The sequence below is a fragment of the Citrus clementina genome, unplaced genomic scaffold (genome assembly GCF_000493195.1).
Source record: "Citrus clementina cultivar Clemenules unplaced genomic scaffold, Citrus_clementina_v1.0 scaffold_9, whole genome shotgun sequence".
Lineage (NCBI taxonomy): Eukaryota > Viridiplantae > Streptophyta > Magnoliopsida > Sapindales > Rutaceae > Citrus > Citrus x clementina.
In genome coordinates, this window is record NW_006261964.1 from 1,386,260 (window position 1) to 1,412,011 (window position 25,752).

General features: G+C 35.6%; 5 protein-coding genes across 6 annotated transcripts; all 5 read right to left on the reverse strand.

Annotated features, from left to right (window-relative positions):
- Window positions 1-1,900: 1,900 nt before the first annotated feature.
- LOC18033064 (ethylene-responsive transcription factor RAP2-3) lies at window positions 1,901-3,418 on the reverse strand. The gene is made up of 2 exons (XM_006419435.2): window positions 3,116-3,418; window positions 1,901-2,766 (listed from the first exon to the last, which is right to left on the reverse strand). The coding sequence occupies exons 1-2, from the start codon at window positions 3,273-3,275 to the stop codon at window positions 2,165-2,167; spliced, it is 762 nt and encodes a 253-aa protein (XP_006419498.1). The 5' UTR covers window positions 3,276-3,418; the 3' UTR covers window positions 1,901-2,164.
- A 5,536-nt stretch (window positions 3,419-8,954) lies between these two features.
- On the reverse strand, window positions 8,955-11,078 carry LOC18033063 (hyphally regulated cell wall protein 3). 2 transcript variants are annotated; one of them, XM_024184542.1, is made up of 3 exons: window positions 10,944-11,078; window positions 9,462-10,842; window positions 8,955-9,304 (listed from the first exon to the last, which is right to left on the reverse strand). In XM_024184542.1, exons 2-3 carry the CDS (start codon window positions 10,797-10,799, stop codon window positions 9,131-9,133), a joined length of 1,512 nt encoding a protein of 503 aa, XP_024040310.1. In that variant the 5' UTR covers window positions 10,800-10,842; window positions 10,944-11,078; the 3' UTR covers window positions 8,955-9,130. The 2 variants fall into 2 exon arrangements, with proteins under 2 accessions (XP_024040310.1, XP_006419500.1); XM_006419437.2 differs by having other exon boundaries at window positions 9,462-10,812; window positions 10,944-11,077.
- Window positions 11,079-12,060: 982 nt separating this feature from the next.
- LOC18033029 (multiple organellar RNA editing factor 3, mitochondrial) lies at window positions 12,061-13,972 on the reverse strand. Its single transcript, XM_006419438.2, has 4 exons — window positions 13,524-13,972; window positions 13,309-13,406; window positions 12,677-12,742; window positions 12,061-12,566 (listed from the first exon to the last, which is right to left on the reverse strand). Exons 1-4 carry the CDS (start codon window positions 13,865-13,867, stop codon window positions 12,328-12,330), a joined length of 747 nt encoding a protein of 248 aa, XP_006419501.1. The 5' UTR covers window positions 13,868-13,972; the 3' UTR covers window positions 12,061-12,327.
- An 880-nt stretch (window positions 13,973-14,852) lies between these two features.
- On the reverse strand, window positions 14,853-15,654 carry LOC112096395 (polygalacturonase-like; the record flags this gene model as incomplete). The annotated part of the gene is made up of 3 exons (XM_024179823.1): window positions 14,853-15,074; window positions 15,154-15,385; window positions 15,464-15,654. Coding segments are annotated over 3 exons (645 nt in total), but the record flags the coding sequence as incomplete, so codon positions are not given.
- Window positions 15,655-16,908: 1,254 nt separating this feature from the next.
- On the reverse strand, window positions 16,909-18,909 carry LOC18033014 (exopolygalacturonase). The gene is made up of 5 exons (XM_024184398.1): window positions 18,634-18,909; window positions 18,236-18,559; window positions 17,848-18,137; window positions 17,566-17,779; window positions 16,909-17,468 (listed from the first exon to the last, which is right to left on the reverse strand). The coding sequence occupies exons 1-5, from the start codon at window positions 18,883-18,885 to the stop codon at window positions 17,235-17,237; spliced, it is 1,314 nt and encodes a 437-aa protein (XP_024040166.1). The 5' UTR covers window positions 18,886-18,909; the 3' UTR covers window positions 16,909-17,234.
- Window positions 18,910-25,752: the final 6,843 nt, after the last annotated feature.

The window sequence follows — 25,752 nt, forward strand, 5'->3', positions numbered from 1 at the left end:
AGAATTTAAAAAAAAAAAAGTGTTAGATTTCTTTCTATAAAGTTAGAAATACGAGTTAAAATAAATCAAAAAAAAAAAAAAAACTAAGACCCAACTAGGAAAGTGGTGAATCACATAGGAGACAGGACCAAGAGAAATTTTCAAATATTTTACTGCATGCTTTGAGACTATATATTATTGTCTGGTGCATGAATGGAGTTGGGGTTGTTTTTCTATCAATTCAACATCACAATCAAAGAGACTCAAAAACTTCACATTGACGACACGTTAACATTTTTGACCATTGAAACAAAGGAAGATTTTGTTCTGGGAATCAAATTATTTTTAATTACTTTTCAAATATACCATCAACTGTAATTGTGGTCGCAAGTCAGTGCTCTTTTCCAGACTGTTGAAACATCTTCGATTAGTTACATTCACCCACCACCACGAGGCCGCCACTGCTGATTAAAGACCAGGCAATCGGAATTTCATTACTTTTTTTTTTTTTTTTTGAAAAGGTAACGTTGATTGGTTCTTAACGTATATCTTATTATAAATATTAATGTAATATCTGTTATAATTATAGTTATAAATATTTATATAATACAGTATTATAGTGCGAAGCAGTATTTAAAAAAAAAAAAGAGACAGACTCACGTATATAAATAAACGGCCGGCAGTTGTTGCACTGATATCAGTAAATGCACGTAAAATCCTCGTGTACGTACAAATGAAGACGACTTCCAATTTATTTTCTCTTCCTTTCCTAAAGAAGAAAAATCCCTTTTGTCTTTTTTTTTTTTTGTTAACTAAAAATAAGTCTTAAACTTATCTTTAAAGAAGAGAGAGGAAATCAACAAAGTGTTGGCACTGGCAATGGAGTCCCCTTAAGTGGCTTGATTGGGTTTACTTCCCAGTTTGAGTTGCAGAGAAATTGCTTTTGTTGGGAGAAATATATCTCTCGGTTCGAGCAAAAACTTCTAATCAGAGTTATGGTATGGGTTCTTAACGTATATCTTATTATAAATATTAGTGTAATATCTGTTATAATTATAGTTATAAATATTTATATAATACAGTATTATAGTGCGAAGCAATATTTAAAAAAAAAAAAAAACAGACTCACGTATATAAATAAACGGCCGGCAGTTGTTGCACTGATATCAATAAATGCACGTAAAATCCTCGTGTACGTACAAATGAAGACGACTTCCAATTTATTTTCTCTTCCTTTCCTAAAGAAGAAAAATCCCTTTTGTCTTTTTTTTTTTGTTAACTAAAAATAAGTCTTAAACTTATCTTTAAAGAAGAGAGAGGAAACCAATAAAGTGTTGGCACTGACAATGGAGTCTCCTTAAGTGGTTTGATTGGGTTTACTCTCCAGTTCGAGTCGCAGAGAAATCACTTTTGTTGGAAGAAATATGCCTCTCAGTTCGAACGAAAACTTCTAATTTGAGTTATGGTATGGGTTTAAAGGTGCCTCTGATAGTTGGAGCCTCCCCAGGATACCTCGTGGTAAAAAAAAAAAAAAGGAGGAAATTATCTAAGTTTTTTACTTTTATTTCAAAAGTAATCTTTATCGCCAGCCAATCATAACACTATGATAGTTGAACCAATTATACGTGTGTGTTTGCGTGTGTGTGAGACGAAAGAAATTACGAAGTTAAAAAAGGAAAAAAAATCAACAGAAAATATTATATAACCGAAGGAACATCACATGCTGGCCGATTCAGAAAGGTTTGCACGGATTCTTTGATTTGGATTAAAATAATAAAAATCACTGTATCAAATGAATCTAATCCCTCGAAGCAATAATGAAGAAATTAGAAGGCTAACTACTAGAATTAATAAATACCCAGAGATAAATCAAACACGCCACGCCAGGCCACCGATATCACTGGCATTTTCCGAGGTTTCGAAATTGAACGGAAAATTGAATAAAAGATGCTGCATGCAAAGCAGGCAGAGAAGCAAGCGGAAGCAGCTGCTTATTACACACGAAGCACGTAATTAAGTACCGAGTCATTAACAACATAAAACACAAATTAAAATAAACAAAGTCATTAACAACATAAACACAAAATCAAAACTACATAAACAGCATTAAACACTATAACTCAATACACAGACCCACACGAACACACAGCACGGCCACAACTCAATTCGTTTATTATTATTTTTCCTAACACAAGAACTGATTGCTGTTCAGCTGCTGAGTCGCCGCCACGTCATCAAGCATCCAAAAGTCCACCGAGTCATACCCACCAGCACCGTTTCCACTCGGCTGACTCATTAATGGCTCCAATCCCAAAAACGATTCCAAGCTCGAAATTTGCTGGCTCAGCTCAAACTCGTCGTCTACTGCCCTGGGTTGATAAAACTCATTCTGATACCCAAACCCCACCCACGGGGACGGCGCCGGAGCCGGTGGGGTTCCGATGGTTTCAAATCTCGGCTGAGTCAACTCAGGGGATGGCATGCAGCGTTTCTTAGCTGGGGGTGGAGCTATTGGCGGCGGCGGCTGAGCGAAGTTGAGCTTGGCCTTGTCGCCGCGGATACGCTTGGCGGCTTCATCATAAGCTCTTGCGGCTTCTTCGGCTGTGTTGAAAGTGCCGAGCCAAACGCGGACGCCCTTGTAAGGGTCTCTAATTTCAGCTGCCCATTTTCCCCACGGCCTCTGCCGTATTCCTCTGTACAGGTTCTTGCGAACTCGCTGAGTCTTCTTCTCCTTCCCCTCAACACGAGCAGCTTTATTGCTTGAATCTTCAGCCTTCTCATTTTTCACTGTAATCACCAGAACCATCGAAACATTTTTAAGCTATAGCACCGAAGGCAGTTTTTGAAAGTAAAACCAAGGTAGAATTGGTTGACGATATATGCAATGCCCAGACAAATGCAATTACAACCTTGATTTTTGCTTCGTTTGACCAGTTGACCGGGACCATAATGGAGAAATAACAAACTTAAAGAGGATAGAATAAATATTAGCAAGTACAGGGGCCTAACCATAAAATAACACGGAACCTATTTAAATTCAATGAAACCCAGAATCTTTTCTCAAATTGTTTACGGCACCAAAAAAAAAATGAAACTTTAAGGAGGGAGGGAGGGACTCCGACGATAAAAATGTTACCTTTGAGAGGTTGCTTAGGGTGGGATTTGCCATTGTAGTCCAAGCCCAAGAGGTCGGAAATGGAACCAAACTCGGACCAGAGATCCTCGGAGGTCAATTTGCGCTCGCGCCTGACCGGCCGGACTTCATCATAATCAGCAATAAGTGCACCGCCACACATATTATTTTTTCTTCTCTTCTAATTTGTGTGTTGGGATGAGAAAGTTTTTGAGGAAGAAACAAAGGTTGCTGTAGTAGTAATGTGTAGAAGCTAGCCTGAGTCCAGGCTCTCAATTTATATAGCCTGAGAGTTGCAATCGATCTAATCATAAACTGACAAATGGGCTTAGCTTTTTTCCTGGGCTTCCTTTGTTTGGTTCTGATTTTGATCAGACGGTGGAGAGGAATTCAGGAAAGCGGAATGACGTCCAAATAGCAAAATGATGATATATGATGCTTTTGATTTTGAGATTAAACAGTTATATCTTAAAAATTATAATATTAAAATATTTAATAAATATTAATTATTGTTTATAAATTTAAAAATTATAGTACTAAAACATTCGGATACCCTTAAGTTGTTATTATGTTTCCACAAATAAGATGTTATTTATTTATTTATTTATACCAAATAGGTTTTATCTTTGTATTTCTAACTACTTTCAGTCTTCTATTTATCACGTAAGTGAGAAAATAAATATTTAAAAAATAAAATTAAAAAAGTATTTTGGTAATATTCTTAAATATTAGTATATTAATATTTACTTAAATATTCTAATTATACATCTAAGTTCTCAAAAAAGAAAAGGTAAGGATTGTAGGATCTATTGAAGTTACTTTTATGATTGTTGTCAATATACTGAAAAGTTACTTTCGCGATTGTTGTCCGTATACGATTCTCACGTGCTAAAAGGCAGCAGTTACAACCTTATTTCACGCTCTTTTGTTAAGAGAGAATGGTTACAAGTGGGGATCCGTGTAAGAGTATCCTACTCAATACCAAATACTCTCTCAGTTATTCTAATAGGTATTAGGACTCACTTGATTCACATGAAAATAATTATTCATATATTTGAAAAAATATAAAATTATCAGGAGCCATTTGATATTACTCCAATTCTCCGAGGCAAAAGCCAGGAGAGAGACGCGAGGCATGGAGGAGGGAACAGAATTCGTTTATTTACAACCCTCAGATTAATCATTGCGGTGGGATTTTGAAGCAAGCGAGAGTGGGGTCCACCTCTGCGGAGTACGGTAAAACGTAATGCCAAGTGGGTGGCGAAGACTGTAGACGTGGGGAGTTGTAATTGGTTTCAACTCGCCTATAAACAGCTTGATGTAACGCACGTCAGAGTAGATACAAAATAAAACGGAAGGACTGCACTTGGAGTCGCTTTGTTGTCGTAAGGTCTTCATTTTGGTAAGGGAAAAAATTTAACGTAATAGCTCATTTTATTTATATTTTTTAAATAATAATTTAAAATATTTTTTTGTTAATTTATTGTTAATATAAAATCGTTAATTAGTAATTTATTAAGGGTAAAATAAATTTTTTATTAAAATAATACAAATTATATTAAAATAATTTTTTACACAATTAAATAATATTATAAAATATGTAAAATTTATTAATTTTTTCTTGAATGAAATTAACGATGATATAGTTTGATATAGCTATTGAATAATGGCCATAAGGAACAAATTATAATTAACACAATATCTTTAAATTATTGGAAGAAAAACTTAAAATACCACCAATTTTTATGTACTTGCATGTGAGAATATCTTCTTTATCTTTAACTCAATTCAAGTCATTTTACAGTATAATTAGAGAGTATACTTTTATAAATAAGAAAATTGTGATATTTTTGGTACTTAGATTTATGGTTTATAAGGTTTTTATGCCGCCAAAATAAAAAGAAGTGAAAAAGAATTACTTGAAATATAAGTTTTTCATTTTTTTTTCAGTATTTCCTATTTGGTGGGATTAGATAAAATCATTTTTAGTTATATATCAACTTTTATTTATTTTTCTAATTTTCTCTTCGATGGAAAATCTATTTTTACCCTTAATAAATTACTAACAAATGACATTCAACTAACGGTAAATTAATGGAAGGATGTTTTGGGTTATTATTTAAAAAATAAGGATAAAATGAACTATTACATGAAATCTTAGGGATGAGAAAAGTTTTTTTCCTTTTGGCAATAATAACAAACGGGCCCCTGCTTTGATAATTTCGTTTATCATTTTCAGATATTAATTAGTGTACACCTTTTTTATGGATTTGGATAAATCTTAGGTTTTGATTAATTAGTTTAGTTGTTTTCCTGTTGTTAGATCAGATAGAAATGAGGGGAAAAAAGGTAGAATATATAAAAATTACTTTACAATTACTTTTTAGAATTATTGTCCACATGCGATTCTTTCATGTTAAAAGACAATAGTTATAAGCGAGATTCGCGCTATCATGATAAGAGACACCAGTTACCAATTATAATCACGAGAATTCCCTGAATCCTAATATTCAATTACCTTTACTCCAACAACTATATGACATTCTTTCTTTTATTCCATTAAGCCTTCTAAATCTCGTGCCATTACTGGTAAGATTCACCTTCTCACATTAAGTGATGTCGGTTAGTAGCAATACTTACGAGGATTTAAAACACAAAACTGAATGGATGAACTATTTATTATATAAGACTAGACACGGAGGATTTGTACATAACGCAATGACTCGAAAGAATTGGTTAATGCTGATTCATATAATTTGATTTTTTTTTCATTGCATATGAATATACTCAAAAGAATCTACGGGTTTGGGTCTACTGTAATTTAAATGTTTCTGTCAAATTAAAAGACAAATATCACCAACAACAATACCGTGAGGACCTCAAAAGACAAGATTGAATTAATTGATATTCATACAATCCAATCTTTTGATAAAATAAGAGTAGACACGAGAGATCTATTGTATTTACGAGGACTCAAACACAAGACTGAAACCATTGCTAATTCATAAAATTTGAAAATAGTATGGACTCGGCAAACTAATTAATTTAGTGGGGATCTCAGCCATTAATTCTACTTAGAGTGTTTACTGATGGATTACCCTTGCATAAACTCACGAGTCACGGCCTAAAATAAGCTACAAAACTCATTGGTCAATATATTAAAGAACCATGGCTGTCTCTCAAAAAAATAAAATAAATTAAAAATAAAAAACATTGACGGGAGTTTCGGATTGGTGTAAAAACATCTGGGTCTGAAAGTTATATAATTTATCAGATAAGAACACAGTTTTTCCGTTTGTATCAAATAGGTCCTGAATTCTACTGCAATTAGGGGTGGGCAAAAAAACCGTAGTCTTAAAAAAACTGAATCGAACTGACGGTTTTTTCTAATTCGGTTCGGTTTTTATTTTTTAAAAAAACCGAATATACCGTTTGTAAAAAAAACCGAAATGTCAGTTCGGTATTCGGTTCACTTAGTTGAACCGAAAAATCGAACCGAAAAACCGAATTATTTTTTTTATTTTATTCAAATCAAACATGTGTTAATAATTTTATTCAAATCAAACATGATTTTATTCAAATCAAACATGTGTTATTTCTCTTTATAACATTATGATTATGTTTATATAGATGAAGTATTGGAGTTTCGTTATGTATTTTGAAATTTTAATATTTCATATTTTAGGAATATTTTATTAATAGTTAGTAAGATATTAGTGATAAAATGTGTTTTGAATACTTTGTATTTATTGTTAATATTTGTAATAAAATTAGAATAAATTAATTGTTGAAAAAAATTATTACATTCATGAGGTCCAATGGGCTAAAAATTTAAAATAAGCCCAGAACCGAAAAAATCGAACCGAACCGAACCGATCCGAAAAGAACCGTTTGAGTTCGGTTCTTATTGAGTTCGGTTCTTTTTATAAAACAACCGATTTAAATTAATTTTACTTAATTTCGAACCGAACCGTGCCCACCCCTAACTGCAATGACTGCAATACCACTTGTCGTTAAATTACCAACAGTTCGGTCAAAGTTCAATACTAAGGGTATTGTGATCATCTCAACAGAGGTCAGGGACCTACTTTATACAAATAGGTAAAAGATAACCTTATTTTGAAAAAAAAAAATACAAGCACTGAGGGACCTCATTATTATTTTCCGCAATTTCTAGCATTTACTGCAGCTTCTCCGCCGCAATGCGAATCTGCAGCAAAGATTTTTACAGGTTGTCTTGAGCAGCAAAAGTCTTGTTAGTTGTTAATAGTAATGGAGGGTAATGGAAGCACTTCTTGTGATTTTTAGGCATGGGCATTAAGGGCTTTTTTACGCATTAATGAATTTAGAAGATAACATGTCGTCATAAGCATACGAAAGAAAGGGACCAAAATGTAGCTGCAGGCTTTTAAGGGACAGCTAAGGCTGAAGTTTGCTAAGAAAAAACTTTCTGTTTCTGCCTCCCAACGCTTTCATTTCAACCTTTTCCCGGGAAACAAACTGAACCTCCTCTCACACACATTCATCTATTTGTCTCTCTCTTGATCTTGTGGTCCACTGCTGATCATTCATCTTTGGCAACTTGGCCTGTAAAGGGTGCTCACCATGTCCACATTTTTGTCACTCGATTTAATGAACTGTAAGATCCATTTATTTAAAGGATAACTTTCCCTTTTGAGCCATAAAGCTATATATAAAAAATAAAATAAAATAAAAATCTGATATCTTCTTGCATTTGACCTTGCCCTTCTAAAATCTAGAGGTTATAATGATTCTTGACGACGTTGTGGCTTTGAATTGGGAAATCGTAATCATAAATGCTGCATATTGTCCTTTTCAATTCTTCCTTTTGGGCTTAAAAACTAAAAAAATCTTCTGCAGTGATGTTCATCCATTTTTGTTAATAAACCCACATTGCTTGGTAGAAAAGGAAATAGAATAAAATAAAAAAAAGAGAGTGAGTTTTGGCATTTATGGTATAAACAGAGATCATTGCCAAAAATAGACTTCTTTCATCTCTGACTTTGAAAGTTGAAACTATATAATCCCAATGTGGTAAAAAATGAAGACTCGAACAGAACAAAAGTACCCAAGCCATGGAACTTTGTACCTTCTTCTACACATAAGATAAGTACCACAACAGCTTCAATGTTTATCATATGAGCCGCATTGTTGGTTGTATCATCACCTCCCCTATCTTCAAGTATTGCTAAAGTAGCACACAACAAACAAGTTGTAAAAATATATGCCGCAAAAAAATTGACTTCTTTCATCTTTGACTGTGGATCTTTTTGGTATAAAGTGGTCAGAACGCAGACTAGAAACAGCACACAGGTAACGAGCAAGAGATATTTGTACCGTCTACGCATGAGACAAGTACTTTGACACAGGAAGCATCGACGCTTATCATTTGTTGGTCGGGTCTTTCCCCCGTCCATAGTCCAATTTTTCCCTTCCGATTCTGCCGCCTCCTCACACCCATTTTCTGCACGTGCTGTTTCGACAAAGTAAAAGACATGCTACTTTTCGTTCAAGCCCGCCATACTGCTTTCCTTAGTCATGATTTTGGACTTTGGGCTTGGGCCGTCCACCCAAACCAACAAATAAGAAATCTCAAGTTCAAGAGACATCAGGCCCATGAAAATTATCATTTTCCTATCAATTCACCTCCCTATGTAACACCTATGTTGTCACAAGAATATATACTGTTCATAATATTAAAGAAATCTGTCTGCAAATACAAGAATACTATTAATTATATTGTAAAAATACAGAAACAGAAGACAGCAATCAGCTGAATAATTGGTAAAAAGGAAAAATAATTTCCAATCGGCAAACAAAAGAAGATCTCAAACACATTGTACCAGTAAAATTTTTCAACAGGCAACAATATCAAACGAATTCCATGTTTCCAGGAAAAGTGCTATAATTCCCCATGATTTCTTAAGAGTACAGTGGGAAAAATGTATAAAGCTAAAATGATGCTAATATAAATAGAAAACGATCCCGATAACCTCTCTAGTCAACCATTTTAGTCAGCCGGTGGATGGTACTTCTTGCAATCCTGTTACTGGGATCAATCTTCAGAACAGTCCTCAGGTCCTCAGCTCCAAGTTTATACTTTTCCATGCTTTCATACAGGAGTGCACGCTGTACAAGGACAGATACATTTGCATCATCTTGTTCCAACACCTGCACAGCATCATTCGGAAATACAAAACAAGTCATCATTACACACCGAAACCAACATAATAAATTCACCAATTTTTATTTGTAAACTAAGTAATCAGACTAAAGGCAGCGACTAAAATGCATAACAAATTATTAAGAATGACGTGATTGTTGATACCTTTGAACAGTCAGCCACAGCTTTCTTATACTCCCCAACTTCTTTATAACATGAAGCTCTGGTTGATAAAACCTCCATCATGGTAGCCATATCACCTGATTTCTCCAGAAGAATCACAGCCCAAGACAGCCACTTAATAGCATCAGCATATTGGCCCGCCTTTTGATTATCTACACCCTTGTTCTTAGCAGCAGCACCAGTAACCCCAGCAGGAGGAGGAGGCAGCCCTTCAAGCTCAGTGGTAGTACCCCCATCATCGGTTGCTCCACCAAAATCAGAATAACCCCAATCATCCACTTCTGAAAACGGCTGCCCTCCACCAGAAGCAGTAGCACCAACTCCGGCTGAGGCTGAAGACGATGAAAAGAACATGCCAAGTGGATCACCACCAGTACTTTGACTTTGACTTGAGGGCTTATTCTGAGTGCTGTGGTCCATAGCAGGCATACCAAAATCACCCATATTCGATCCCATAAAATCATTATCACTTGAAGAAAAACTACTTGAAGGGAATGCTGCGGTACTAGGTTTCGAAGCATTCTGAAAATCCCCAAAACCATCATCCCCGCTACCAGCCTTACCCCCTTTACTCGCTGAATTAAGACTACCACCTGATTGCTTCGACCCCATATCAAACAAGGAACCAAATGGATCATTATTTGGACGAATTCCATTTCCACTCATATTTTTCATTGGAGGAGCCCCAAGATTTGAACTCTTATTAACATTCACGTTCACATTGACGTTCGCATTTGTTTTCACATAACTACTATTATTACTACCACTATATCCACTGGAATAACTCCCAAAACTTTGTCCAGTCCCCGAATTCCCACTAATTTTCACCGGATTACTCGTTTTTGGCAATGAATCAGCCAAATTTCCCATGGAATACGAGCTCTTGTTCGAAGTGGGTGTTGCATTTTTCAAAGGAACATTACTATTACTCTTATCATTACCCTGGCCTAAAGCAGAGCTCACAAGATCGCCAAACAAATTCGGATTCTTATCGACAATCCCAATCCCAGAACTGGACTTGGACGGGGCCGTAGTCGCCCAACTCTTGCCATGAATATCACCCACCATAGAAACGGGAGCGCTTTCTATCCCGGTCTGCGCTGGTTGGTGAGTCCATGACGGCTTGCTGGGTTGCCAGGCGGGCTTTGGCTGAGTTGCTGTCGTTGACGACGTAAATGAAGATGTAAACGACGGCGTCGTTCGGTTCCTTTGATCAATTAGTGAAGCGGGTTTGTTCGATCCGACCCCAAGATCGAAATTGAAATTGTTCAGCATGCCGGGTGTGGACACTTTCGATTTGTTGTTGTAATTCGAGTTCATTGTTGTTCTATGACTTTTTTTTTTTTATATTTAAAAAGAAAAGCTTTTTACAAAAATAAAACGAGAAATGAAATATGTGCGAAGTAAAAATTAATTAGATCTACAAAGATGAATTTGAGAAACTGAGTTGATTTGAAACCGTACCTGGTGAAATGGGATCTAGTGAATTCTCGAGATCGGAGGAGGAGCTCAGCGATCTCGCGGATTAAGAGGGAGAGAGGGGAAGTGGTGATTCTGGAATTTGGACAGCTTGTGATGTGATTTAGAATCCAAGGGCTCTTTATATTTTTCAAGAGACTTGGCGGTGATTTTGCTCGTTTGATAGGGGTATTTTTGCCAATCTATATTTTTTTAGGGCCCGTTTTAGTCTACGCGCTCCAAATTCCAGCATTAGCTGATTATTATGGATCGACCCGTTTCAAAAGTAAACAACCATGGTTGTATTTGTTGTTTCTCTGGTGCTATGACTCTGTTGTGGTTTCGGTCTAAGACTTAAATCAAAAGTTAAGATTTGGAATGTCTTACACTGCCTCAGATCACTTTTGTCATTGTTATTATTCATTTACTGCTTGTCATGCGTGTATAAAAATTATCTTTCACTGATTAAGGTTCACTTTGGGATTGATGAACTGTAATTTTTAAACTCTATTTGTTTTAGAAAAAAAAAACTGTAACTATAAAATAAAATTTAATAATATGTAATAAATATAAATTACATATTTACAAGCATATTATTACTTACTCGTAATAGATCACGTGTGAAATTTCCCTTCTTAATTATCGGTGAGAGGATCATGGTTACACCAATTTCCTATAATAATAGATCATCTGGAAATCGATCTTAATATACTTTTATGTTTGATTGAATAAAGTTTTGATCTGGTATTAGAAAAAGAAAAAGAAAAAACTAAATTTATGATCAAACCACACTGTTTCTTTGGTCGTTTTTCTTCTGGTAGAAATATGGAACCAGTCCCTTTTTTACAGAACAGGAATATGCACTCAAATCATGACAAGAATCAAAACAGAGGAATAAGGAAGGCAGTTCCAAGAAATGAATGACTATAAAATTCACTGAAACGAGGTCTAAAGAGTTAGAAGCAGCAGCTATTAGTACATCATTGAGTGCCTTATCTTCTAAGAAAGCAAGAACAAAGTAATCACATATGTAAATGATGGTAAGGGAGAGCAAAAAAGAAATTGTAAAAGAAATGTTCAGTCTCATAGCATAACTTAACAATTTGAGAATGAAACAACCATATATAAAGAAATATAATGCATTTTAGTTGCAAGAGCTGTTCTTCTTCATTAAAACATAACAAATAACATTTCAAGTCTCCCACAACATCATCTCCTATTTGATTTTTCAATAATTCCTCAATAACTATATTCACATATGTTCATGACTTGAAATATGCATATAATTGCCATGGAACATAAAAAGCAAGGGAACTCAGTAATTATCCACCGAATAAGAAATGCCACTGACAACACAAACCCAATAGCCCCATAACTATACTGTGAATTCTCAAGCACTCTTCTGGTTATTTTGTCCTTGGTTTATAGAGAAATTTGTCCCACCAGCTTGAGCAGGATTCTGGTTACTCATTGAGGTTGGTTGCTGCGATGGAGCACTCTGGTTCTGAGCCCAGAGCCTTCTCCTGTCGGCCTGTGTTGTTTCTCGACGCCGTGTGCGTGGCCTTTGCTGCCTCTCAGTGAATCTATATTGTGGTCTATGGATAACTTTGCCATCAACAAACAAATCCCCTAGCCATCAATTTAGAAGAGATGAACATAAAATAAAAGTCACAATTTATAGGTAACACAAATCAACAAAATTGCTTGTTTTCATCAATTTAATTTCAGAAAATACCTACCTCCATAATCTTTGTTGGGAACATCAATATATGAATCCGGCAAAACCCAAAGAACTCCAGGCTGACCTATTATTTTAAAAAAAAAAATTCCAATATAAATTCAAAGCTAAATGTACTTAATACCATAACTTGAATTTCAAGACTGAACATGAATTAGACTTCTAATCCCTGACGTAGAATCCCCAGTGACAAATAATCAAGCCAATTACTTTATTTAAAATCTGAGAAAGATGACAAAGTAACCCCTAAATCCCTAAATTCCATGGTACCATCAAACACCCCAAGAGAGTGTTTGTGTACTTCAAAGAAATAACAGAGCAAAGCAAATCCCAGTATCAACCACAAATGATTAAATTATAGCAAAAGACTTGAAAACATCCCAATACCTTAAACCTTTCAGCACCCAAAGATCTATAAAAAATACGGTTAAATCAATCAAACAAAGGACACCTGACCTCTAAAACCCTAAACCCCAAGTGAAGTAAATGAATACCTTCGATTTTTTAGGATAAAATGTAAATGTCAATCCCATTCTATCAAGCACCCACAATTCCGATGAAACAAAAGATTAACATTTATCCCTTAAACCCTGGAAAACCCATAAGCATCACCAATACAAATAAATTAAATACCTTTAACTTTGTAAGAAAGCTCCTCATCAATAAGTGCACCAAACCCAGTATATGTCGTCGTACAGACTGAGTATATCTTCTTCTTCGCTTCCTCCTCACTACAACCAACCCCAAAAATAAATAAATAAATAAATAAAACTCTTCATTAAAAAGTGAGAAAAAGATTTTTTTGTAAAATTTATACAGACAAGAAAAGAAGCAAGTTAACTCAGTGCCTGCCAACAACAGCAGCGAGTGTTTTGACATAAGCGTTGATCATTTCCTCCTCACTGAGCCCTGAGGGATTAGGAAACTCCATAACAATCAGCCAATGCTGGTAATCGCACCCGTCGAGCATTATTGTCTCTTTCGGCGGCCGGTTGCTCCAATTCGGAGACGGGTCGTTGAGGGGCGAGTAGCTCGAACCGGATGTTTTGAAACGGGCCGGGTTGCAAATTGGGTCCGGGCCGATTTGCGGTTGTTGTTTGTTGAGAATAGGTATAGCGAGGCGGGAGCGAGGAGAAGTGAGGGTGCGGGTTATGATTGATGCTACTGTGCGCCGCGCGGCAAGGTGCGCCATGTTTTTGCTGAGTTTGGTCTGAGACTCGAGAGTGTGTGAGTCCGTCGGTCGCGGCTTTCGACTAATTAGGTATTGGACGTGGTGGTGGTTATTTGAGCTGTAAAATCAGAGTTTTTGCCCCTCGGAACGACACCGTTCTAACCAAACATTTTTTTATAATTATTATAATTATTATTTTTAATTAAATAACAATAATGTCCAATGTTTTTTTGATGGCACAATAGTGTCCAATGTTACAAATTAATATATACAGAGCTGACGCCGATAAAAACATAAACAATAGGCGAAATTGAGGATTACACTCATATAACAAATAACACTGCTAATGTCACGCTGTGATGTTCATTGAAATTTGTCCAAATGTTAGAAGTCATTTTTTCTATTTTTAATAAATCTGTTTAATTTTTTTTCCCCCAAAATTGGAAAGTCGGTTTTAAGTTAACCGCACAAACTTCGATTAAAATTTATATCAATATCATAGACGGTTTATGCTTTATATGATTGTAATTTGCAAACAATTACATGGCAAAAGTCTGCAAACTACCCGGAAGAAATGAAAAATCACGAGGCTAAGGTGTGTTTGGTATTGAAGTTGGACAACTGTAGTTTAAAAGTTATAATATTAAAGTGTTTGGTAAACACTAACTGCTGTAACTTAAAAGTTATGTAGATATTATTTTTCAACTGTATAATAGAAAATCTATTATATCTTTAATAATTTTATTAAAATTATTATTTAAAATTTATATTTACTATATATTACTAATTTTTATTTTATAATTACACTTTTTTTTTTCACAGCAACTGTAGTTACAGCATCTCAATCCGAAATGTATCCTAATACTTCTAAGGCAACTGCTGTGACAAGAAGAAACAACTAAAAATGTAACCAAAGCGGCTCTTTTGCCCAAGAATCCGATCAGCCAGTTAATGGCCAATCTCCTATAATTTTTATATATATTCTTTTTAAAAGATATTGTTTCAATCAAAAGCTAGAATTAAGAATTTCTAATCCATTAACAACACCCTTCACATTGAATCTGCCTTCCCGCGGCGTTTCTGGTTCTGTGGGGTTGAGATTAATGTCAATAAGGTGTATGTTCTCGCAAGGGACACCAGAACTGCATATCAAAGTGACTCCAGATTCGGTGTTGTAAGTGCCACTGATGTTCTTGAAGTGAATGTTACTGAGCTCCACCAATGAGGGCTGCGTAAAATTTGAAAAAAAAGAAAAAGAAAAATCCATCAGTGTTCTTAATGTAACTTTGTTTAATAATCATAGTTACCTCAGAAGTACTCTTGCAGCTATTTGATGGACAGTATTCCTGATCTATGATTATGGGGTTTGAGACATTGATCATGACAATGTCTGTGAACATGAGGTTAGAAGCACGGCTAGCTGGAGCTCCAGGCCACGTCTTTACTCTAACGCCGTTCTGTGTGCCGGTGATTGTGCAGTTTCTTACATTGATGCCTACCACATCTTCCTCATCCGTGTACTTGCCAAGGCTCCCAATGCTGTCACATGGCAAAGTATCTCAGTGATTCAAACGAAGATTAGTAGACAAATTATGGTATAAGGAGCAGAATTGTTACCTGATTCCATGGCCTGGACCACATTTAACATCAGCAACAGAAATGTTGCTGCTGCCCGGTCCGATGGAGATGCAATCATCACCGGCTCCAATATTGGATGATGTAATGTTGATATTCGTTGACATACCGACGTGGATTCCATCGGTGTTTGGACTGTCACCAGGAGAACTAATACTAACATTGTAGACATTAATGTTGTCGCAGTCAAGGAAAGCAACATGGAAGCCCTTGCTATTTGATACAGCAATGTTGCTGATAGTCCCATGGGAAACATTGTTGAATCTCAGTGACTGCATCAATGAATTAACAATGCAGATTAAAATTTCTAAATTCAGTGATGTAATGCAAGAAAGTGGAGCTTACTGTGATTAATTTGTTGCATTTCTCTGACTTGCTGCAGCTATTCCGTTTCCAGGCTTCTACTTCACCCTGGGCATCTATGTTTGGCACTTCACCATTTCCTCCACTGATATTGATGCCGTGCAAATCTTGAAAGACAATCCAATTGGTATCAGGGAAAGCACTGAGATTTGGTGGAGCCATTAGAGTTCCTTTGATCACTATTTTTGGGGGCTGGTTGTTATGACAAGGGCCGGTAATTGATACTGGACCGAGCAAGAATGTTCCCTCTGGTATGTAAAAAGTTGAGTCTCCATTGTGTGAACATGCAGCATTCCATGCTTCTAAGAATGGCTGCCGAAAAACAAAAGATTCAATGATTTATGAATGAATATTGTTATATCACAAGATTAATGTAACAATGAAGAAACATACGGAGCTAGTCTCGGTTTCCCCGTCAGGTTCTGCTCCATAGTCGGTGACATCAAAAAGGCCTTCTGCGGTAGGCGGTAACTGTGTTTCAGGAGAATCAGCTGTAGCAGGAGATGGGTCTGGGGACTTGGCTTCTGGATTTGGAGATGAAACAGGTGAATTGGGTTTGGGAGCTGGAGTTGGTTGCCACGAAGCAGACAGGACGGACGTTATATAAAGAAAGGACAAACAAGCAACACTGCTGCTCATGCCGAGTGCCACCATTTTCTTTAATCAAACAGGGCTGTATGGCAATTTCGAAGCCTTTTTATATATCTTTGGCATTTTATAGACTGAACCGAAGTATTTAATTGCATTAAACTCTCTTGCTGAATGTTTAGCTATATTTTGGGAGGAGTTTCTTTCAAGAAGTAACATCTTTTTCTTTGCATTCAAGTGAATGAATAAATGCTTGCTATAAGCTAAACTACAGGTCATTTACTAATTTTCTTGTGTTAAATTCTTCCATTACTTCAAGTCTTTTAATTCAATACCATTCTGTTCATAAGGGTGATTGCTGATCAAATTTTAAGCTATAGTTCTTGAAAAAATTCTGTGAAGAGCAGTTTCATTTAGGAACAATGGACCGCTGTTAAGGCTGATTGCGGAGAATTGAATGCACATGTGTATATATTCTAATTAGGCTTATTAAGAAAGAATTTATAAGGCTCTTGGCATGTGAACTAACGGTTAATCTTGGGCATTTTCAAGATTGTGCCTCTCAGATTGCCATTTGCAAAAAATCTTCTAAAGAATTAAAATAAAATTAATAAATTTCTCACGTAGTCTAAAGTTTGTTCGCAAAAATATCACCGGTAAAAAAATACCACGATCAACAGTAAACAATGATAATAATAATATAGTTGACGCACTAAGCTTTTTGTCTCCTAATTAATTGCAGCACTACTAAAATCTTCTTCTATTCTCCTATTGCATATTTCGACCATATATATATACACAACTATCGGCAAGGTGGTGGGAGTTGCAATCCATGATAGCCCACGTGAGCATTAACGCATGAGGAGGAGAACGGCGCTTGATCATTGTCATTTCCACTGTACTTGAGATTAATGTTGCGGAGGTGAACATTTTGGCAAGGATAATGCTTGCTGCATGCAATATCCACAGCTACTTTTGATACCGAGGTTCCTGTTATGTTTATGAATTGAATGTCGTTGATCTTTACTATTGAATCCTGCATTTCGTTGACAACCAAATTAGTGAATATAATTAGTTGATGGGAACCCAGAAAGGAAATTTTACTAAAGCAAAATATGTTGAGGAAAATGAACCTTATCTTTCCCTCCGTAAAATTGATCTATAATGATGGGGTGCTTAACATCTTTCATAACAATGTCCTGAAAAATCATGCTTGAGGCTCGACTTTCACTTTTGCCTTCATATGTTTTGATTCTCAGTCCATTCTGAGTGCCCACAAGTGTGCAATCTTTCACAATGATCCCTTTCACATCAGCCTCATTATCATACTTGCCAAGGCTACCAACACTGTAAAGGAACATTATCTCTCTGAATTTTTGATGGTCGTGAAGCATTTCGAGAAAGAGTACAATTACCTTATGCCATGTCCAGGGCCACAAGTGACTTTCTTGACACTAACGTTGCTGGATCCTCGGATCATACCAACGCAATCATCACCTGTGCCAATATAACTTTTGGCTATCTTCACTACGTCAGATTGACTGATATGAATGCCATCAGTGTTGGGGCTTTCATCCGGGGCAATGATATTGAGGTGGTACAATCTAATGTTTTTGCATCCAGTGATGAAATAATGGAACCCTTTGCTATTAACTGAAGTGATTCCTCTAACAATTGCATTTGACACCTCAACAAATTGTATATTCTGCAACAAAGAGGGGGAAAAAGAAGAAATTGAAACCACGAATGATTGTAATAAATGTTTGATGAAGTTTTGTTTTCAGATTGAGCTAGCTAGCTTACTGCTGGGAGGCGTTGGCCGGGGACGTTGTTGTCATTCTTTGTGTCACGGTATTTCCAGCAAGAAGCACCTTGGCCATCAAATGTGCCACTACCAGTAACTACTAATCCATTAATGTTTTGGAAATTGACCCATTCTTCTCCTTGTCCAGGAAATTCGGAAATATCAGTAATGGCTTTGATTGTTCCTTGGATTTGAACAATCAGAGGAGTGTTGTTGCATGGCCCCATAAACGTGACAGGGCCAAGCACGAAAGTACCTCTTGGTATAACAAGCCTTGCTTTCCCCTCGTGATGACATGCAGCTTCAAATGCCTTAACAAATGCCTACAAGTGTCCAACCAAAAATTCAAATATTATCAAGTATTATCTTGTTCGACATGTGACATTTGAAGCCTTACCATGTGGTTACTGTCAATGTTATGACGATCTTCCTTGTCGCCAGGCTTTGCACCAAATTGTAACACGTTAAAAACTTTCGCGGTAGGGTCTAAAATGCCTCGATTTATAGCATTCGCGCGAGCATTAGCTGCGGAGACATTGAATTCTCCAGTGGCCTCACCCGTGGTGACCTCACAAGAGACCACAGCTGAGTAGCACAAGAGAAGAGATATGGCAGCAATACTGGTGCAAGCTCTTTTTGCGATGGCCATTGTAGCAAATGAAATTTTATTTCATCAAAAAAAAAAAAAATTGAAGAGCCTAATGATGTAAATTGGGGATGATAAAGCTCTTTTCTTTTCTTGTGCCTTTCATTTTATATTTTATTTATGGCAAAAACAAGTTTGATCCACTAGTGCTTTATATCGATAGAATGTTATGTCGGGCATGTTGTTAATATGTTTAGTCCTAAATAAAGTGGTGCTTTGTGTGCATTGGCTTCGGAACTATAGGAGCGGTGCCGTTCCTCTTTGAAGAGGGGCTAAATCTTCTCCACCAAATTAAGCACCAGTATTGTACCAAACATTGAACTAAATAATTCAACAAGGTTTTGTTACAAGGCAGCGAACTAGCTTGGACTGTTACGCATGTACTTGCTGCTTTATCTGCCTAAGAACCAGGAACTGTGACACTTTCGCGACCCGAAGTCACCAAGCAACCACACGACAAAGATTATGACAACTGTTTCGGTTCATATGCGTAGGTGACTGGATTTCCCCCAGCCAATCCCTCCTTGCCAAGTGACCAAGAATGATCACGACACCCATTCACACCTAGAGACCCCGGTCTCTGCGGAAGAAGTGCCAATCGAAGAGGAAAAGAAAGGGCAAATCGGTAAATTCAATGAGTGAATGCTTCCCCACCTCACAATCTTGCAAATATGGGGCCTGTTAATTGATCATGATAATTAAGGATTAATAAGCCATACAACTCTGTTTTTTATATAAGACAACAGACATTTACGGAACTGACGATGATGAAGAAGGCATATACTACATACAAAGCCGACATAGAATATATATTTCACATAATTTATATAAAGTACTCTTTAAAGTACAAGGGAAACATACATTCAGAAGAAACAAGGCTTCAAGTCACTACTATTATTATATTACAGACTGGAGTGTAATTGACGAAGAGAAAAAGAAGGCCAAGAAAGCCTATTAAGCTCTGCGAATTGGTTTTCTGATACTGTAATCCACAATTCCCTTGCCACCATAAATTAGAGCGGCTTGGTTGCTATCGATGACTGGCTCCCTGATATTGACGACTTGGGGGCCACGGTATTGATTGTAGTAGTCATACTGACGATACTGACGATGGAGTTGATATTGATGATCATATCCTTGATGAGCAGTAGGAAGCCTTGCTCCAGACTTCTTGGGCCGCTCGTAGAATTCGTCTAAGAGAGCAAAGCCCTCCAAGCCAACATCAATCAGCTTGTCTTTCTGATGTTTTTGAGGTGCCATTACCAGTAAGAGCACAAGAAACTTACTTTAATTTGAAACTAAGCAAGAGAAGCTTTTGTTTCTTGTTTGTCTTGCAAGTAAAATTTGAGACTTAGTGTTGTGAAAATTTTAATGTACTCGCAAGCGCACGAATCTAGAGATAGAATAGTGGTAACGAGGTCGATCCCACAGGGATTGTTATAAATTGAAAAGTCTAATTTAAATCTAAAATTAATATTAATTCTAACCTAGTTGAGCAAATTGAGTTTTTAAGAAAATTAAACCAATTAAACTAAAGAAGCAATTAAAATAAAGGAGAATTCAATAAGATAAGAATTACCAAGGTTTCAGAATCCACCACTATTCAACTAGTAATTATCTAATTATTAATTAATCCCCAATTTTAGAGTGACAACTCGAAATCAATCTATGTCATCTCATGGATATAACAATTAAGCCCAAGTAATTAAATCTAATGTAGGTTCTTTTTCTGCTTAATAATATGACATCTAAGAATCTCATGTAAACATATTGAATAATAAAGAGTCAAAGTTTCCTAAGCACTCCATGTAAACAATTTAATGAAAGACATAAAATCAAAGATAATCATGTATAAACTTTATAGATCCAAGCATAGAATTAATCGAATATTAATCCTAACAATCAATAATGCATGACAGAATTGATGAAAAGATTTTATTAACATCCAATTAATCATGTGAAATAAAAACCATAATCATCAAAGAACATATATAGGGAATTAATTAAATAAAAATATATAATTATTTCATTGAATAGGGTTTCATCCTTAACCTCAGTATAAGAAAATTAGCTAGACATACTTGAATTGGGAGCAACAAAATAAATAAATTCAGCCATGGGAAAGCCGAATTGCTGCAGATTTTCTTCTCTGTCTTGAATCCTTGCGTCTGCAGTTCTCCCTTCTGGCGGCTCTCTCTTCTTCTTTCCGTCCAGCCACTCCCTCCAAAAGCAAAAACTCTCTTTTATAATATTTAAAATGGACCCCACCTCTTAAATCCTAAAGCCAAAAGGCTTGGCCTTTTACTTGATTTGTTCTCACACGTGATCACTCTTAGAATTGCTTTAGGATTCCTTTTGTAATTATGAAAGCCAAGTGTGGGTCCCTTTAAATTGCTTCCAAATATTAGAATGCCATGCATTTGCTTCCCACTTGTTGGCCACTTTAGCTTTAAATTTCTTCTTTGTTTGCTCTAGCATGGAGAATTCACTTTATTGGCTTCAGCTTCTTCGGATTGAATTTCATACACATCTATTTAATTGCCTCCACAAATTGACTTGATCTTTAATGCTATCCATTTACTATTCTTTATGTACTTTTCATCCATAATCTCCAATCAATTCTCTATTCAATAAAATAATTCAATTAATTAAAAATAATAAATAAAATTAACTAGCAATTATATAATAAAGGGTAAAATATGTATATAAATTATGCTCATCAAATACCCCCAAACTTAGATTTTGCTAGTCCTCGAGCAAAACTAAAACTAAAACTAAAAAAAATAAAAATAATGAAACAAAAAGTAAATCCTAACTAAACCACTTTCGCAGGTAATCGCGATTGCATTTAGCATATGCAACAAGCCTTTAAACCCCTAGGCGGCCCTAGTGGACGAGTTATAGTCTCATGAGGGCTTCAGTGATGATACCCACAAACATCATTTTAAAATAATAATAATAATAATAATAATAAATTAATTAATTAAATTAAATCAAAAGAACGAAAAACTTTAAATAAACCATGAAAAATAGCCTCAAAGATTGCAAAAATTATATAGCTCAAAGAAAATTTCAAATATTAGCAAAGTTCTAACTTTAATTCAATAGTCAATCCCACCTCTCTTTCGATTCTTGTAGTGTGTGTGTGAAATCAATTCAATCAAATCCATTCCCAAAATCCTCAACATCAACAGCCTTCACCTCAAACAAAGAACAGAGTAGGTCAAACTAATCTTATCATCTTGATCTCCAATTTTTTTTTTCTCTCACAGGCTTTTATGTGCATTTTCTTTTGATTTTTTTTTTCAGCACATGCACTTGATTTTTTTTTTTTTTCTTCTCCTTTTTTTTTTTTTCAACCATAGTCAGGAGCTTTCACTCTACCCCTTAAGGTAGCCTTCTTCTCATGGTAGATTATCCTCTACATACTTGTGGTACATAGGCCCAAATTACTCAAGGATAGCTTCACTCTTAAGGGTTATAGGTAGCTATTTCTGACTTTGGTGCCCGTGTATACTATTTTGTATTGTGGAGATAAGAATCAAGACAAACAGTCATTTACTCTATCTAAAATTCTCAACTCAGGCTGCGTCAATATCAAATTTCAAGTCAAAATTACGAAAGAATTGATGTTAGTGCTCATGGTTTAAAGAATCTCAATCAAGAGGAACTAACACAAGAATCAAGTATAAACTAAGACAATATTCAACCCTTTCTAAAAACCATATTCATTGTCAATCAAATTTTTATCATTGGCTTTTCACATAAAAACAAAAAACAACAAATTTTTTTTTTTTAATTTTTATTTAAAATTTTCAAATTTTTTTTTTTTTTAACAAACAAAACACACACTATTCCCACCCCCAAACTTATTTGGAACATTGTCCTCAATGTTGCACAAACAAAAGATATGCATGCAAACAAATGAAAGAAATAATAATAATAATAATAATAATAATAATAATCATAAATAATAAAAAGAAAGTTGGAGAGAACACACCTGGATGGGCTAGGAAAGCTTTAAAAAAAAAGAACAACTAAAAAGAAAACATTAGAAAAGAAAAATACTAGAAAAGAAAAACAAACAAAGAGAAGAAAACCTACTATTAAAATAAAACAAGAGTGCAAAGATGGACATAATTAATCCTGATAAACAGGATCATCTAAAAGTATCTCCTCAACTTCTGGTGTTCTTAACTCTAAAAATGGTTTCAATCTTTGCCCATTGACCTTAAATAAATCACCATTTTTAGGGTTTTCAATCTCAATTGCTCCATAAGGGAAAACAGTACGAACTATAAAAGGACCAGACCATCGAGAACGTAACTTACCTGGAAAGAGATGCAATCGGGAATTATATAAAAGTACTTTCTGACCTGGTGTAAAGGCTTTTCTCAAAATGTGTTTGTCATGAAAGACTTTCATTCGCTGTTTATAAATCTTGGCATTCTCATATGCATCATTCCTGATCTCTTCAAGTTCTGCTAGTTGTAATCTTCTCTTGGAACCAGCCTGCTGCATGTCAAAATTGAATTTCTTGATCGCCCAATATGCACGATGCTCCAACTCTACTGGCAGATGACATGCTTTTCCATACACAAGTCGATAAGGTGACATCCCAATTGGTGTTTTAAAAGCAGTCCTATATGCCCACAATGCATCATCAAGTCTCAAAGACCAATCCTTTCTATCTGGCCTAACTGTTTTCTCTAGAATCTGCTTGATCTCTCTATTAGAAATCTCTACTTGGCCACTGGTTTGAGGATGATATGGGGTGGCAACCTTATGTGTAATGGAATATTTGTCCAAAAGAGTTTTGAAAGGTTTATTGCAAAAATGGGTGCCACCATCACTAATGATTGTTCTAGGGAAACCAAAACGAGACAGAATATTACTCTTCAAGAATTTCACTACAACCCTATGATCATTGGTTTTGCATGGAATAGCTTCAACCCACTTCGACACATAGTCCACTGCAACCAATATATACTGATAACCAAAAGATGGAGGAAAAGGTCCCATGAAATCAATACCCCATACATCGAAGATCTCAACCACAAGAATAGGATTGAGTGGCATCATGTTCCGCTTTGAAATGCTACCTATACGTTGGCACCTATCACACAAAGAACAGAAAATATAAGCATCATGAAAAAGAGTAGGCCAATAAAAACCACACTGTAAAATTTTTGTTGCTGTCTTTTTAGCACTAAAGTGGCCTCCACAAGCTTGTTCATGGCAAAATGAGATAACACTTTGAATTTCATTATCGGGAACACATCGCCTAATAATCTGATCAGCACAATATTTAAATAAATAGGGATCATCCCAAAAGAAGTCTTTCACTTTAGATAAGAACTTTGTTCTATCTTGCTTAGTCCAGTGCTCTGGGATTTGACCTGTAGCAAGGTAATTAACTATATCAGCAAACCATGGTACGACATTTACACTCATAAGTTGCTCATCTGGGAAAGACTCATTCAAAGGTAAAGATTCTGGAATAAATTTAAGATCAAGGCGAGATAAATGATCTGCCACAACATTTTCAGAACCTTTTTTATCTATAAATTCAATGTCAAATTCTTGTAAAAGCAACACCCAACGAATCAATCTTGCCTTGGCATCTTTCTTAGTAAACAAATATTTTAAAGCAGCATGATCAGTAAAAATAATCACTTTACAACCTATAAGATAAGATCTGAATTTATCAAGTGCAAACACCACAGCTAGCATTTCTTTTTCTGTAGTTGAATAGTTCAACTGTGCATCATTGAGTGTCATACTAGCATAATAAATCACATAAGGCACACGATCTAATCTTTGTCCTAAAACTGCTCCTACAGCATAATCAGATGCATCACACATAATTTCAAAAGGCAAATCCCAATTAGGTGGCTGAATGATAGGTGAAGAAGTCAACAATTTCTTAAGCTTTGCAAAACCATCAAGACAAGATTCATCAAAGATAAAAGGTGCATCCTTAACAAGTAAATTGCATAAAGGTCTAGAAATTTTACTAAAATCTTTAATGAATCTTCTATAAAAACCAGCATGTCCAAAGAAAGATCTTACTTCTTTTACGGATTTGGGATGTGGAAGATTAGAAATTAAATCCACCTTAGCTTTGTCGACTTCTATACCTTTGCTGGAAATTATATGACCAAGAACAATACCTTGTTTTACCATGAAGTGACACTTTTCCCAATTTAGAACCAAGTTCTTTTCTTTACATCTCTGCAAAACTAATGTTAGATGCTGCAAACATTCATTAAAAGAATCTCCATAAACAGAAAAGTCATCCATGAATACTTCAAGAAATCTCTCAACCATATTAGAAAAAATACTAAGCATGCATCTTTGAAAGGTAGCAGGTGCATTGCATAAACCAAATGGCATTCTCCTATATGCAAAAGTTCCAAATGGACAAGTAAAAGTAGTTTTCTCCTGGTCCTCTGGAGCTATAGGGATCTGATTATAACCTGAATATCCATCTAGAAAACAATAAAAATCATGACCTGCAAGTCTATCAAGCATTTGATCAATAAATGGAAGAGGAAAATGATCTTTTCTTGTAAATGAATTCAATTTTCTATAATCAATACAAACACGCCAACCTGTAGTTACTCTAGTGGGAATTAATTCATTATTAGCATTAGTAACTACTGTAATACCAGATTTCTTAGGAACTACTTGCACAGGGCTAACCCAAGAGCTATCTGAAATAGGATAAATAATTCCTGCATCTAATAATTTGATTACTTCAGCTCTTACCACTTCTTTCATGTTAGGATTTAGCCTACGTTGCATCTCCCTAATAGGTTTAGCATTTTCTTCAAGATGAATACGATGCATGCAATCTACTGGATTAAT

What these genes read in the sequence shown, in the direction of transcription:
- LOC18033064 (XM_006419435.2), bottom strand. Translation starts at nt 3,275, where the DNA reads ATGTGTGGCGGTGCACTTATTGCTGATTATGATGAAGTCCGGCCGGTC. An exon ending in CCCTAAGCAACCTCTCAAAG is followed by an intron (nt 2,767 to 3,115) that starts GTAACATTTTTA and finishes TGGTGATTACAG; the next exon opens with TGAAAAATGAGAAGGCTGAA.
- LOC18033063 (XM_024184542.1), bottom strand. Translation starts at nt 10,799, where the DNA reads ATGAACTCGAATTACAACAACAAATCGAAAGTGTCCACACCCGGCATG. An exon ending in CTGTGGCTGACTGTTCAAAG is followed by an intron (nt 9,305 to 9,461) that starts GTATCAACAATC and finishes GATGCTGTGCAG; the next exon opens with GTGTTGGAACAAGATGATGC.
- LOC18033029 (XM_006419438.2), bottom strand. Translation starts at nt 13,867, where the DNA reads ATGGCGCACCTTGCCGCGCGGCGCACAGTAGCATCAATCATAACCCGC. An exon ending in GCTTTCTTACAAAGTTAAAG is followed by an intron (nt 12,743 to 13,308) that starts GTATTTAATTTA and finishes TTAAAATAATAG; the next exon opens with GTCAGCCTGGAGTTCTTTGG. An exon ending in TCCCAACAAAGATTATGGAG is followed by an intron (nt 12,567 to 12,676) that starts GTAGGTATTTTC and finishes ATTGATGGCTAG; the next exon opens with GGGATTTGTTTGTTGATGGC.
- LOC18033014 (XM_024184398.1), bottom strand. Translation starts at nt 18,885, where the DNA reads ATGGCCATCGCAAAAAGAGCTTGCACCAGTATTGCTGCCATATCTCTT. An exon ending in GGCCCTGGACATGGCATAAG is followed by an intron (nt 17,780 to 17,847) that starts GTAATTGTACTC and finishes GTTCCTTTACAG; the next exon opens with TGTTGGTAGCCTTGGCAAGT. An exon ending in TTTACGGAGGGAAAGATAAG is followed by an intron (nt 17,469 to 17,565) that starts GTTCATTTTCCT and finishes AACGAAATGCAG; the next exon opens with GATTCAATAGTAAAGATCAA.